This window comes from Populus alba, chromosome 11 (genome assembly GCF_005239225.2).
Source record: "Populus alba chromosome 11, ASM523922v2, whole genome shotgun sequence".
Taxonomy (NCBI): Eukaryota; Viridiplantae; Streptophyta; class Magnoliopsida; order Malpighiales; family Salicaceae; genus Populus; species Populus alba.
The window spans coordinates 6,671,183-6,686,513 of record NC_133294.1 but is presented as its reverse complement, the minus strand read 5'-3'; the positions used below and the strand labels follow the sequence as shown (position 1 = coordinate 6,686,513).

At 34.8% G+C, this 15,331-nt stretch overlaps 1 protein-coding gene across 7 annotated transcripts; it reads left to right on the top strand.

Annotated features, from left to right (window-relative positions):
- Positions 1-1,254: 1,254 nt before the first annotated feature.
- LOC118051783 (pre-mRNA-processing protein 40A) lies at positions 1,255-14,927 on the top strand. 7 transcript variants are annotated; one of them, XM_035062501.2, is made up of 31 exons: positions 1,255-1,448; positions 2,369-2,450; positions 3,692-3,753; positions 4,999-5,073; positions 5,168-5,503; positions 5,592-5,786; positions 5,912-5,988; positions 6,205-6,274; positions 8,160-8,212; positions 8,347-8,404; positions 8,516-8,696; positions 8,772-8,862; positions 8,941-9,004; positions 9,087-9,185; positions 9,274-9,342; positions 9,418-9,495; positions 9,681-9,767; positions 9,868-9,902; positions 10,025-10,130; positions 10,516-10,596; positions 10,683-10,775; positions 10,844-10,897; positions 10,983-11,099; positions 11,262-11,360; positions 11,885-11,932; positions 12,007-12,099; positions 12,666-12,773; positions 12,870-12,934; positions 13,264-13,366; positions 14,163-14,450; positions 14,576-14,927. In XM_035062501.2, exons 3-31 carry the CDS (start codon positions 3,721-3,723, stop codon positions 14,711-14,713), a joined length of 2,994 nt encoding a protein of 997 aa, XP_034918392.1. In that variant the 5' UTR covers positions 1,255-1,448; positions 2,369-2,450; positions 3,692-3,720; the 3' UTR covers positions 14,714-14,927. The 7 variants fall into 7 exon arrangements, with proteins under 7 accessions (XP_034918392.1, XP_073268450.1, XP_034918390.1 ...); XM_073412349.1 differs by having other exon boundaries at positions 8,772-8,863; positions 8,945-9,004; XM_035062499.2 differs by having other exon boundaries at positions 5,008-5,073; positions 8,516-8,862.
- The last annotated feature ends 404 nt before the right edge of the window (positions 14,928-15,331 follow it).

The following is a 15,331-nucleotide window of genomic DNA, read 5'->3' as shown; positions in this document are numbered from 1 at the left end:
ACGTTGAGTTAATTAATTAATTTGGCAAAACAAAACTAAAATTTATTTATTCAGATTAATTAAAACTTTAGAAATCCAATCTTAAATTAAAATAAATATTAGCATTTATTTTCTTTAAAAAATAACATTCTTATCTCATAACTCAATCTTTAATTTGAATTAACAAATTTGTTATCATTTATTAAAAGATATATAGTTATTAATTTATCATATTAAATTTACATATAAATTTTTAAAATTGTGTAAAAGAAAGAAAGAAGATTTATTCCGTTGCATACCATGAAAAATCAAACTAATAATAATAATAATAAAAATAATAATAATGAAAAAACAATAACAACATTAATAATAATAATATATATATTTTTTAATTAATGTGGATGTTCGAACCAGCTTGCGTGTATCTTAACTAATTTTACGGGCCATAAAATTAATGACCGCCTCAAGTGTCCAAGTTATAGTTTTGAAACTCAGTTCGGTCCGGCGAGTTGACCCGGGGCTGGAACAGAGTTGGATTGAAAAAATAAGGGAAGAAAAAACCCGGTGCAACCCAATTGACCCTGCAGGTTGATCCAGTGACTTGATCAAAAACCCGGTAGCAATTCATTGATTTTTATATTATTTTTTACTAAAATAATATTATTTTGATTTTAAAATAATTTAACTCAAATAACTTATAAACCTAATTAAAATTTAAAACTCGAATCTTGGCCGGATCTAAAAATATGTTACAAGTAATGGCACATTTGACGATTATGGTGGTGCCCAGCTGCTGTCTTTTCGTTTCTTTTTCTTTTTGGGTCTTACCATCTGTTTGTCTCAATATGCAATGCACGTATCATACCCGCATGGTACAAGGAGTCGAGGTCCTTCCATATACATACATACATGATTTTTCTTAATTGCTTGTGTATTTTGAAAAACAATATTATATTAAAACTAAATTAATCTTTCTTATCATTTACTGAATAATTAATTTTTTTACCAATTAATATATCCAGAAATCCAATCAGATTCTTCTTTCATCATATGTGTCTAAAGGTCTATTCGAAGATAGGAAAGAAATTATTTTTTTAAATATATTAAAATAATATGTTTTTTTTAAATTATTTTAATATTAATATATCAAAATAATTTCAAAAAATAAAAATAATAATTTAAAACTGAAAATATAATTCCACCTAAATATTTTTTCCATCGGATCCGACATTTTCATCGTTTTTTTGTTTGTTTATTTCTACTTATTTACTTTCCAAACCAAACCCTTACAAAACCAAACCACCGTGCGTGCCCCTTCTCACTATCTATCTCTGTACCAGACAAAACACATGGTTAAACCCTTCTCACATCTCTTTAAATTGAAAGCGCTAAACTTCTCCCCCTTTTCATGCACTTAAACCCTCCATTCTTGATTTTAACGACGCCAAAATTTAGTCTTTATTTTGTAGGTATGTCTTCACTCTCCACAGCTTAAACTTGAATTGATTGCTAGTTTTGAATTCTTAAAAGAACAATAAAACTAGGGTTATTTATGATTCTTTGTTGTTGAGGACTTGTATCACTCCCTGATTAATTAGAATTCGAGTTGTGGGTTCATGTGATTGTAGTGAATCTTGTTTATATGTTTTTTTAGGTTATGAATGCCGAGGGTTGGTGAATTAAATGTTTGGACTTTTTCAAAAGTAAAATTTGGAGGTTTAATAATCTTATTTGGAGGATTTCAGGAAGATCCAGTTCGTTTAATTTTGATTAGTGGCATTGGCGAAGTAGTTTTTTTTTTTTTTTTTGAATTTTTCTTCTTCCGTATTTGGCTATGAATTTTGATAAGCAGCAATAGAACTGGAGGAAATGGCAACAAGGGAATGATAATTTTGTAGGAAATTATTTTATTTAAGCCCACAAATTAGTTGCTTTGAGAAAGTGAGAAAAGAATGCTGTGATGAGGAAGACTTTTTTGATGCACCTCAATGGAGTTTGTAGGTAAGTTCTGCTGCTTATGTTTTGAGATTTTAAGGGCAAAGGTATTGAATCGTGACATTCTTTAAGAATGGGGTCCTCACATTACTATTTAAGGCATAGTCTTTTTAAAATTTAGTAAAGGATATTGTTGGTCAGTTGATCGATGGCAATTAAGCTCCCAAATTTGCACATTTGATGCGAGGAACAATTCAAATGATATTGAGGTTGATCTTAAGATTTAATTACATGTGCCTGCTTTCCGTTTCTGGAAATGCTGTTGCTATATTAGTTTAATATGTTACTGCATCAATTAACTAATGCAGCATAAAGCTGTGGGTTACTGCATTTACATTCTCACACGTGGTTATATTTTAGATGTTTGCTACATTTGAGAATTTGGAACTTGCAGGTATCTGTTTGCAATTTTAAGGAGTACCCCAATCGGAATTTCATGGTTTTATTGTCCTCCTAGCAAGATTCATTTTTTTCAAGTAAACATGTTTTTCTTTCCTATCACTGATAATTGTTTCATGGATTGCTTTATTTGTCTTTATACTGGTCAAGTAACACGGTTTGGTTTCTAGAAACACATGAGATGGAAGGTAACTTGGGTTGGAACAATTTTTTTCGTGACACTGATTTGATTACTTCTATGTTTGTAACTTGATTTGTGATTATTTTGTTTATCATTTAATTATGGCTTTGGTTGCCAAGTGATGTTTTTACCTTCTATATCATTGCATAGATATTTGACTCTTCTGTTAAGGGTGAGTTGTTTTCTGAAAATATAATGAATTTGCCAATAATGCAATACCATTAATGTGAAGCTTAGAAAAAGTTGACTAGGTAGATGATTTCCAGAGGGTATATAGGGAACTGATGTAATTTGAAGAGTCCATTATAAACACATCAGAGCTCCTCAACTTTTCTACTGTACCTTGCAAAAAAACCATTGAATGGGAAGTACCTTGACATTCCACAAATATCATACTGATGCTCCCCTTGCCTTAAATTTCCTACTTAGATCATCTTTCATGAAAATGTAGAGGCGACCCTCCATGGTCTGAATGCATGTTTGCTTGTAGCCTCTCCAGGTTAATGTATCAACCTAAACAATAAAGCTCTAGGAAGAAGTAGAAGGCAAACAATACAAAGTTTAACGATGTAGGTCTTCAAGAGGTTTAATTGATTTTTTTTTTTCATCTGAATAACCTAGTCAGTTTCATTTTATTAATAGGCATTGTAGAATGGGGTGCTTGGCTCATCGAAACTGGAAAAAATATACTGTCAAGTTATGAGCAAAAAGCTCAGCTTTTATCTGTGATTCCTTGATTTTCATCTTATTCAGTTTCCTGAAAATAAGCCAAAATTTTCTTTCCAGACGTGGAAAATGGTTGATTTAAATGGAAAATGATTCTTCATGTCTAAATTACATGGATGAGATATTATTTTGTATTTTTCTTGACAGCCTACATTGCATGCCACAAGCACAAGTTCAATATCTGCTGTCTTCCTTTCCATGACTAGATGTTTTTCGATTTGCTATTTTGTAGCAGTTCATCTGTTTGAATATAATTATTTTTTGTTCTACCTACCATCAGAAAATCAACTGTGTTTCTATCAATGTTATTGAGCTTGTTTGATCTTTGCACTCTTGATATATTATATACTGTGGTTTCTCTTGTTGCCATATTGGAAAATACTAACGTGATGGTAATTTTTTCTGGTTTAGTCATTGTCCGATACACGCTGCATCCATAAATGGCCAACAACCCTCAATTCTCTGGAATGCAGGTAATGTTAAAAAAATAAATATATACATGCACTTTCATTCCTTACGGTTACTCAAATCTTGACTACTTGCTACTTTTTGGGCATTCATACAGCAAGAGACCTTGGATTTTTTAACACGCCTCCATATTCTTTTTTTATTTGATGTTATGGATTGTTTAACGCTGTTTTCCAATCCGTGTTTGATACACCAAAAGCATTCTCTTAACTAGTTAAGTATTTTGGAAAATAATATATGCCATGTCATAATTCAGACTTTTCATTGCATATCAATCTATCTTGGATAGTTAAAAAGACACAGAGAAAAGAAATGTAAGATGACAGTAATGTTTAGCATGTTGAATCTTAAAAAGTAATGTTGAAATTTACATGTCTTAGTGCAGCCACTCTCTTGTTTGAGATGGTGCTGTCCATGCTCAGATTTTTTTTTTTTTCATTTAATTTCTTTTTCCTAGACCCATTGTTGAAGAAATAAGCATCCAACAATTGTACAGGAGTTTTTTTGCACAGCATCACAAGGTTGATATGTTTAATGGTCATGCCAAGGTTTTGTTTATGTTTTGCATGGAGGCTTGCATCACTTTCTCAAATGTTCTTTTAAAATTCCTGATGGCTAATGGTTGATATTTACCGTGTTGTAATTAATGCTATTATATAAAGTGTTTTGACTTATTGATGTTTCAAAAAAGTAAGTATTCAGGACCCACAGTGCTACTTTATGTGTTTAGACATGGCACTCATTGTTATTTTTTTATTTGACATGTCGTCACATAGGATTAACTTGAAAGACCCCACCCCATTCCTAGTTTCAGAATCATCATGTTGCCCATGCAATAAAGTTTTTGCTGCACTTACCTTCCATATGCTAAAATGTTAGAGAAATCTATGTTGTGCTAAAGAAGTGTAACAAAATTATATGTTATGGTATAAAATTAAATGTTAGTGATTATGTTCTTATCTAATGAAATTATTTCTTTCATACAAAAGAAAAAAAAAAGGGTTGGTAGATACTAGATAAGCAAATTTCCTAATTCCTTCTCTCTATTACATCCATTATTGAGATATGCTCAAGGTTCTGTATCTTGTCGTTCGTTCCATTTGCCTTGAAGCTTGTGGCTATATTTATTAGAAGACAAAAAAAGAAAACTCTTGAATTTACCACTTAGTTAGTAAAACTGGTTTTGCTGGCAATTTCCCTTTATCTTTTCCTAATAGTGGGTTTTTTTTTTTTTTTTAATTATTTAAAAGCCTCTCCAGCCTCCTCTGGTTGGCCCCATGGATCATCCTCAAAATTTTGCTCCGCCACCACCAATGCCCATTCAAGTAATGTTTCTGACCTGAAAAAATTTACAGATCACCTATTCCAATTACTTCAAATAGATCTGGAGAAATCTTTTTCAATCAATTGTTGCTGCAGTTCCGACCGGTTGGTCCAGTGCAGCCATCACAGCAATTCATTCCTGTGAGTTCTCCACACTTTCAGCCTGTAGGCCGAGGTGTCACAGTGATGAATCCAGGATTGCCTCCCCAACCCCCACAACCTCAATTTCCTCACCCAATGCAGCAGTTACCAGCTAGACCTAACCAGCCAAGCCTTGGTCCTCCACCACCTCAGGCAATTCCATTACCAAATGCTCATCCAAACAGGCATGTCATGTCTGGATCTCCACTGCCTCCACCTAGTGTTCAAACTCCAAACAGCTACATGCCTGGTTTAGGTGGCCCAGGAGTGCCTCTATCTTCATCGTATACTGTAAGATACTGGGAATTTCCTCATAATTGATTTTTATGAGTTTGATTGATATCTCAAGTATTTAATATATTGAATCTGATTTTTGCAGTTTGCACCGTCTTCATATGGTCAACCACCTGTAACCTTTAATGCTGTAACTCAATTTCAGCCCATGCCTCCAATGCATGCACAGCCTATTCCCACTGGAGGACACCCTGCATCATCCATGAACCAGAACACTGCACCAGTTACACCTATACAGCGCAATGGCGAACAATCTTCAGTTACCACCACTAATGTTCTGGTTGGAAGAATCCTCTCATTTTTGTCTCTTTTTTATGTTGTTGCTCTACATTACCTTTTCTCCTTTGCAATCTCAACAGTTCTTTATGTGTCTTATCTTGGTGTTGGCACCGCATAAATTTCCAGGCAACAAGTATCCAGCCAAAGCCGACTGAAGAAGCCTCGACAGAGTGGAAAGAACATATATCTGCTAATGGAAGGAGGTATGTGGTTCCTAGTGGTGCTGGTGATTGTAGGTGCATAATACAACACTGTCAGATTAGTTTATTGGGTTTTATTTTTTTTTGGTATAAATGGGCAGTGAGCGGTCTACCCCGACTTGAATCACTTCTTGTGATAATGCATTGCTGTTAACAATTCATTTTGATGTTGTATTTACTTTTTTGTTTATTTTATTACTCTTTTTTCCTGATATCCAGATTTTATTACAATAAGAGGACAAGGCAATCTAGTTGGGAGAAGCCTTATGAGTTGCTGACGCCAATTGAGGTGATTTCGAGTTGCTGTTGTTGTTTAACCTCTTGAATTATTCATAAGTTGTAGCTTTATGGCTTAAAAGTTTTGTGGAACTGTGTGTTTATGCATCCCTTTATGTCAGCACAATTTACTTGGGCTTTAATACGACAATTACTTGTTATATGGATTTCTTCCCCAATTGCAAGCTGATCACTTGGTACATTTTATACAAGTTTGGTAAATGAAACCTGCCTCTCTAGCTCGCCATTAAGGTTGGTTTTTTTTTTTTCTCTCAAGCAGGCAACCATTACTTTTGACTTTTTGTACCTGATGTTTTGTTTTATAAAATTGGTAAACTTGGTCCAAAAAGATATGGTCCCATGAATTAACAATCGCTAATAGTGTTTTGAACATTCTGACCATCACACAGCCTAATCTTTTTAGTAATTGGAGGAAACTTTGCTGCTGCTTCTCCTGTTTCTTTTCTTCTTCCATCTTCACCATTTATTTATAATTTTTTTTTGCTCAACACAATCATTTGTCTAGACATTTGAAAGAAAAAGGAAAGGTACTTCCTTTATCTTTTGTCCAAAATGTTTTTTCAAGTAAATCCTCTCTCTCTCTCTCTCTCTCCTGTCCTGCTTGCTTGCCCAGTTTCTCTTTTTGATCATTTGGATTATGCTTGCAAAATGACTTTGCTTTTTGAATGCTTTTTTGGTACATATTAGCAATGACCGATACTTAGGTTATCAGTATATCACATGGTTGAGTATGATGTTTTTGCATAGCTCAGTAAATATCCTTTGGAAAAATTGTAAGTTTAATGTGCTTTTGATCTATTTGAAGATGCTTATATACTCTCCCATAATTCCCCACTTTTTCTAGTCCAATTCCCACACATGTGCTTTCAAGGTATTCTTGTGATAAGTATTTCCATGGTATCATAAATTTTTTTCCTTGTTATCTGTTCTCATTAGGCTGAATGGTATATGAACTCCCCTTTGATTGTTATATTAAAAAATACCTTGTTATGACTCCCATAGCTTTAAAGCTGCTGACAGGTACGCGCTGTGCTTACTCTATGAGAGGTAGGATATGCTGTGGGTCTTTGCTGCTTGCACTACCTACTTTATAGCTTGAATGGTAGTAATTCCTGTCATTTGTGTTACTTACCGATTGTTATGGATTTATATGAGTGAAACTGTTGTGTTACTTGGTTAGTATGCTCTAACAAGAAAACTTCTTGACATGTTTGCCCATAAGAAAAATATCCTTACAAGGCCTTAAATGTCTGCCCGATATCCTGAACTCCCATACTAGTCCTTAAATGTCTTTTTTTATCCTGTGCCTCTAGAAAGAATTCATTATTCCTCTAATTTCGTGAAACCAATTGCAAAAGAAGGAAACACAGATTGTTTTTTATTAGATTACTTGAACATGGATGCTTTTTATGATGGTTTCTTAGACTTCTTGGACTGTATAATACTGTTGGTTTCCTTTTTTTATTCCTTTTTGGTTTTTGCATGTGTTCATTATTCATGAAAGAAGCATGTTGGTGAAGTGAATATAGCTTAGTGAAAACAAAGCATTTTGTGGAATAATGAGAAAGTGTGAGGTACTTGAAGTGGGATTGAAGCTCGGGTATCACTGAAAGCACTTATCCCCCTCCATGCTGTTCCATCCTTTATTTTGGGAAGAGGGTTTTAAGCATTTTATTGTTATCAGATTCTGTATAAGAATTATTGAATTCTGTAAATGCTTTCTGAATAGATTAAAGCAAAATTAAATTTTCTCTGGGACTAAGCTTTCTGTTTCATAAGTATTCTTATTTGAGTACTTCATCTATTTATCTTTTCAAAGTAGTACTTATCAGATGGTGTTTCTTTTATTCATTGATTTATTTATTTTACCAATATAGAGGGCAGATGCATCAACTGACTGGAAGGAGTTTAAGAGTCCTGATGGACGAAAGTGTGTACTTAAATCTACTTTCCTTGAAGCTATTTATTCATAATCTTTATATGGAGATTCTCTTTTCAGTAAAGCGAGTAAGCAACTAAGCTATTTTTATGTTTTGGGTGCTGTTCTGTCCATGAATCATCTAGATATTACTACAATAAAGTTACCAAGCAGTCAAAATGGGAAATCCCAGAAGAATTGAAGGTTTCTCCTGCACCAACCTCTTTTCCTTTCTTTTTCTTTTTAAATTTTATCTTTTCTTAAAAGAAAAACTTGAATATTTATCCCACTATTGTTTTAAATATGTGCTTCCAGTTGGCTCGTGCACGAGTAGAAAATACATCTACCATGGAAAAACAATCAGAAGTCTTTACAAATTCTCATGCCTCCACTTCTGTTCCTCCATCCGCGGATAAGACACCTTCAATTGCAGATGCTTCTACAGCTCAAGGGGCACCATCGAGTCCGGTTCTTGTTATACCTGTTGCTGCTGCTGGTAATTCACAGTTGCAGTTAGCTTCTGAATCATCGACCTTACCTGTCATGTCATCTTCCATGATGACCAATGCAGATGAAGTTCAGACAATTGAGATTCCTGTTGCTGATGTTCCAAAAAGTGCTGAAGTCACTGCCACAGCGGTGAACACCATAACTGCACCAATGTATTGTATTCTTTACCTATTTCATAAGAAACAGAGTAGAACTTATCTTAGGTGCACTTATTTGTTAAATTGTTTTAGGAACAACTTTTCAGAACAAGATAAACCTAGTTCAGCAGATGAAGCTCCCGCACAAGACAAAGAGGTAGTTGTCACCATTAAGTTATCAGTCTGGAAACATACTCGACTTGCTTTACTAGCAACTTGATTTGGTTTATGCCTTTCAGGAAGCTGAAAAGGAGTTGGTCATAGATGAAAAGGTTAACAATGTTCCATTGGAAGAGAAAGCAGTTAATCATGAACCCTTACTTTATGCCGATAAGCTGGTATGTATTTTATAGACTCAAGTTTCTCTTATTGTGCCTTCTCTGGTATTAACATTTTGACTGTAAATTTATCCTTCCCCCCTTCTAGGAAGCAAAAAATTTATTTAAAGCACTTCTGGAGTCTGCAAATGTTGGGTCTGAATGGACATGGGACCAGGTAATTCAACACATTGTATGTGATTCTCTGTCTCCTGCATTTGGAAGTTCCTGACTTTGCTGCTGATTATATCAGGCCATGAGAGTAATAATTAATGATAAAAGATATGGTGCATTAAAAACACTTGGAGAGAGAAAGCAAGCATTTAATGAGGTAAATACTTACAGTTGGTGTTCTTTAAGTTTTAACACAACATTTTATTCTTCCTAAAAAAAATTGCAATTCAATACTTTGTTTGATGCTTTTTGGAACCTGTGTCTAGCTTTTTATCATGCTTGCATTAAAAAATGTTTTTTTTTTTTTTTTTTTTTTATCATGATACTAACCTTTTGTTTCAGTTCTTGGGTCAAAAGAGAAAACAGGAAGCTGAGGAAAGGAGGATTAAACAGAAAAAAGCACGGGAAGAATTCAAGAACATGCTAGAAGTAAGTTTTTTGAATTTCTTTCTTCGATTATGTCTGTAAAGATGTGTGATATTTCTATAAGAGTTTGCTTTTCTTTTGTTTTGACATGAATCCTTTGCAGGAGTCCAAAGAGCTGACAGCATCAATTAGATTGAGGTTTGCATTTTCTGATGTCATTTAAATTTTTCTTTCTAATTCATTTGCCACTTGCTACTTATAGAATGGTTGTTTTCTTAATAATTTCTCTTTTGTACTTGAATGCTTGAAATATTGCTTAGCAAAGCAGTGACTTTGTTTGAAAACGATGAGCGGTTTAAAGCTGTTGAACGGGAAAGAGACCGTAGGGATCTGATTGAAACCTACTTGCAGGAACTTGAAGAAAAGGTATATTTTGCTAGCTTCATTTTTCTATCCTCTATTTATAACATCCATCCTAATAATTTTGTACCCTATTAATATACATTTGTTGATGCTGTGTGATTCACTGTCGAATCATCTGAGATGGCTTTACATGAGCAACAAGAGCAATAGAATCTAGAGGATATGACCTGATGTCCAGGGAGATATCTCACTGTATTATTGTTACCCAGTGGCCAATACATGTAGACAATGCTCTTATATATGCGCTTTGGAGTTTGTTTTTATATAAATATTATGGTCACAGTAGCCTTTATGTTCTGCTGTATACTTGTTCCTGTTTGAAGTCTGGTAACTGACGGTAGCAATATATGAAGTTGCGATTTGAAACTTTAATTGGGATTTTGACTAGGAACGAGCAAAGGCACAGGAGGAGCGCAAGAGGAACATTATGGAATATAAGCAGTTTCTGGAATCATGCGAATTCATTAAGGCACTCTTTTCGCAAAGCTGATTTCAGTTTTTAAGGTTTCCTTTGGCAATGAAACTTCTTACTTAGCCATCATTTTCCCTCTGTAGGCAAGCACCCAGTGGCGAAAAGTACAAGATCGGTTAGAAGCTGATGAAAGATGTTCACGTCTTGAAAAAATTGATCGCATAGAAATTTTTCAGGTACTAATCTTCATTTAGAAGTAACATTTCTACGAGTATTGGGAGCTAATTTTACAACGGTGTCTCAGGATTATTTACATGATTTGGAGAAGGAAGAAGAGGAGCAAAGGAAGATACATAAGGTGCTATTATCTGTTAGCCTTTGTGATGACAAAGTATTTTGATTTGTTTTATATGATATTCTTATCCCCATATTGATGAAAATAGGAAGAACTGAGAAAGGCAGAGCGTAAAAATCGTGATGAGTTCCGCAAGCTACTTGAAGAACATGTTGCTGCAGGCACTCTTACTGCCAAAACTAACTGGCGTGATTATCACCTAAAGGTTATTAACCTACCTTGGTTTTGTTTTGATAAGCATCTCTGTGTGCGCGCGTGCGCGTCCCATTTTATTATTGGGAATTGTATATTTGGTTTTGTTAAGCAGAGCTGTTTGTTTCATGTTGGGGGATGCATTTTCATAATTTTACTTTAATTTGTCATTCAGGTTAAAGATTTACCTGCATATGTGGCTGTTGCTTCAAACAACTCAGGTTCAACTCCAAAAGATTTGTTTGAAGATGTCGCTGAGGAGCTACAGAAACAGGTAATTATACCATGTGTTTAGGTATCGTGATAATTGGCTTTTTCATCAAGGAAAGCATGTTGACTTCAGCAAAATATGCATGTTGAATTGAGCAAAATATACTGTTCTGAACTAGATTTTGTGGGAACTTGTTTAATTTTGTTTTATTCTTGATGTATCAGCATTTTCTTTGTTGTACCTGCTATAGTTGTCTTCAGAATTAACTCTGATCTCCACAAATGTGGTTTATTAGTTTATAATTTATACAGCCAATTAGTTTTTGGAAACTAATAGTTTAGTATTGAGATATTTTTCCTTCAATGAAGTTGAGCCCATGGAATTTGGGTTTAAATGTAAGAGACAAGCAGCAACTTCTCTGCAGTGAAAACCCAGAATGTCTAGCTACCTGTTTTACATGATTACTATACTGTTTATGGAAAGGTCACAAATTGATTTAAATCTCTGCAATTTTTTGTTGGAAAATATATTTTCTTTGATTTGATGTTCTGGTGCTCACAAATCTGCATTCCTGTTTGTTTTTACAGTATCATGAGGACAAAACTCGGATAAAGGATGTTGTAAAGTTGAAAAAGGTATAACCTGGAAATGTCATCTTCTTTTCACTTATCCTGTTCTCTTAGATGTCTAACACGCTTTTAACTTTCAGGTTCCTTTGGCATCAACCTGGACACTTGAAGATTTGAAGGTTGCTATTATCGAGGATGTTGGCTCTCCACATATATCAGATGTGAACCTAAAGGTGCTGTATGTTCTCATAATAGTTAATGCTTGTTTCTTAAGGTGACTTGGCATGCTTGTCTTTTACAAGGTCATTTTCTCCATGTTTCAGTGGATTGCATGTTCCTTTTGAGTTTCCTCTATTATTTGTAATTGGAATTTCTGGCATCTGATCGAGAAGACCAAAAAAAAAAAAAAAAGGAAAGAAAGAAAGAAAAAGAAAAGGAAAGGAAAGGAAAAAAGAAAGAAATTGTTAGGAATTAGAATTTTTGCTGGGTTGTGTATTGTCCTTGTTTGATGTCACCAGATTGTGCTCGGCAATTGTTTGAATGTGATCAATTGGAGCAACAATGAGTGTCATTTCCAAAGACATTGCTCAAAATGTGGCACTGCCCCAATTCGAAGGTGAATGATATCTAGATCTGGAAATTGGGAACTACACTATGGTGTACCTGGTTATATATTTAAGGGATTTTTTTTCTCGCTTGCCTTTTTTTTTTTTTTTTTTTTGGGTGGGGGGGCTAGCTAGGCATGCTTATAGTCATTCATCATGTGCTACAATCTGATGCTTGATTTACCTCTTTGCAGATGGTATTGGATGAATTGCTGGAAAGAGCCAGGGAAAAGGAGGAGAAAGAAGCCAGGAAGCGTAAACGTCTTGAGGATGATTTTCTCATTCTACTACAGTCTATCAAGGTTTGCATTGCTCTCTCAATTAACTTTCTTTGTATTGGATGATTAATTAGGGGCATTTTCATCCCATCATCCATCTGATCCTCTGCTTTGTTGTAGGATATAACTGCATCTTCTAAGTGGGAGAGCTGCAAGGAAATCTTTGATGGTAGCCGAGAATACAGGTATTACTTGTCAAATTGATAATTAGTAGAGTCTATGATATATGCATCTGCAATGGTTTTAATTGCTTACAAACATGTCAAGAAATCCACCCCCCCTCCTGAAACATAATTTCTTTTGGGATTTGCTAGGATATACATTTTTTTTTTAATTTATGGATTCACTTCAACTTTATTGTGTTTTACAAGTCACAATCATTAATTTCCATGCTAAATCTTATCTTTGGTCCTGTATGTCTTATTTGTGAACACGACACATCAACGTTGAGAACTGTCCATTATCTGAGCTTTGCTTTATTCATAATATCATTTTGCTTGATGCTGTCTTTTAGTTCCATTGGTGAAGAAGGCTTCTGTAGAGAGATATTTGAGGAATATGTATCTCAACTGAAAGATCAGGAGAAAGAGAATGAGTGGAAACGAAAGGAGGAAAAGGTATGAAACAGTTTCAAGTGCCTCTAAGCAATGTTCAAAACTTGAAATTTGTTTATTTTTCCATTTGATATTTTTTATGGAAATATATAAAATAGAAGTCTGTGCAGAGTACTACTGTGATCTTATGACTTCTTAGCTTGTAGATGGTATGGACATTTAGCAATTTGTGAACAAAGAATTATGATACTGATGTTTCTCTAGAATTATATGTAAGATTATGATCACTGTGATTAGATAATATTTTTGCACACTTGTTTGTGTTTTGCTCTGCTGACACTGTTAGTTTTGGTGAGAGAGCAAACTAGGTTCTGAACTCTGTGGCAAGCTTTGTTCCTTGTGGTATTAGGGTTAGAGAGTTGGCTGCTATAGTTTGATCATATAGAAGGTTAGTGACTGCACAGTCAAGAAGTTTTATATGTTTCAGTTTCACAGAGTTGCCTAGAGAATTGAAGTCGAAGTAGTTGAAATTGGTTTGGAAATTTAGAATTTGGATATGATATGTCCTCAATATGGTAAAACAGTTGAAGATAGATTGTGGAGGCTTTACTGGACCATTAATTCCACATTAATGGTTTTACTTCGTGGATGATTTCAGGCAGGGGTTCTAGTAAATAATGGATTTAGTACACTGCTGTTTGCCTTAAACAAAACCAGGGTTCTTGTATGTAAGAATTGATATTTGAACCATGACTGCTACATATGTGGAACTCTTGTCACTTCCTGCCTGGAACTTGTGGATATGTAAAATAAATAAACTTGGATATTCAAGTAAATTTTTGGTTTTAATATTCTGCAGGCAAAAAAGGAAAAAGAGAGGGAGGAAAGAGAAAGGAGGAAAGCAAAACATAGAAGGGAAAAGGAGAGGGGACATGATAGAGAAACAAGAAAGGAAGAAGAAGATGTTGAAATTGATGATACAGTAGAAACTCAAGTTTGTAGTGATAAGAAAAGATCTGGGAGTGACAATAGCAGGAAACAGAGGAAGAGGCATCAAAATGCTGTGGATGATCTGGATGAAAGCGAGAAGGATAGGTCCAAGAGTTCACACAGACACGGCAGCAGTGACCTCAAAAAATCAAGAAGGGTATGCGTTTTTTCCCCATTATCATGCGATAAATGCTTGGCTTCGCATATAATTTTTTGGTTAATCCATTCACTTAAAGCTCTAATGGAACATTTCCTCCATTCTTCTCCCAACAATTGGCACAGCATGCTTCCACTCCTGAGTCAGATAGTGAAAGCAGGCACAAGAGACACAAGAGAGACCACCGAAATAGTTCTCGTAGAACTGGTGATCTTGAGGATCTTGAAGATGGGGAATTTGGTGAGGATAGGGAAACTCGGTAGTTAACAATTTACCCCTTTCAAAATCTCTTCAATGTTTTATCTGTATCACAAAGATGAACTGTTTTCTAAAGCTTTACCGTGATAGAATAGAGTTTAAGTCGTATTCCTACATCTTTCTGTAATCTTTATGTGCATTGGTTTGTGGTTTAATCAGGCCATAGATCCATGTTTTTGTTTTGGATAATATTCTGAGATAAGTCACATTGCATGGACACACTGTTATGACTTTGCAAAATAAATATCAAGAATATGAAATATCTAAAATGTACCATAGAGCTCAAAATTAAACTATGAACTAGTGTTAAACAGCCAAAGTGGTACGTGTTCATTGCAGTCAGTTCAATCAGGGTTGACATGTTAGATTACTGTTCCGGGCTTTGGTTGGGTGACAGGCTGGTTTACTAGTCTAGAACCATCTGTTTACAAATGTGCAGGCCTATTCTAATGTACTTTCTTCTTGTTCCGATAACTTAATGATGCCAACAGTTGCTGCGATCAACTGGTGCTTCTCTGCCTTTTGTGGGTGAGATACTGAAATTGCATAATGTTGTAACAACTCTGAAACCTGGTTTCGGACTCATTGCTCCGTCGGCAATATGCTTAAACGGGGGGGCTTAG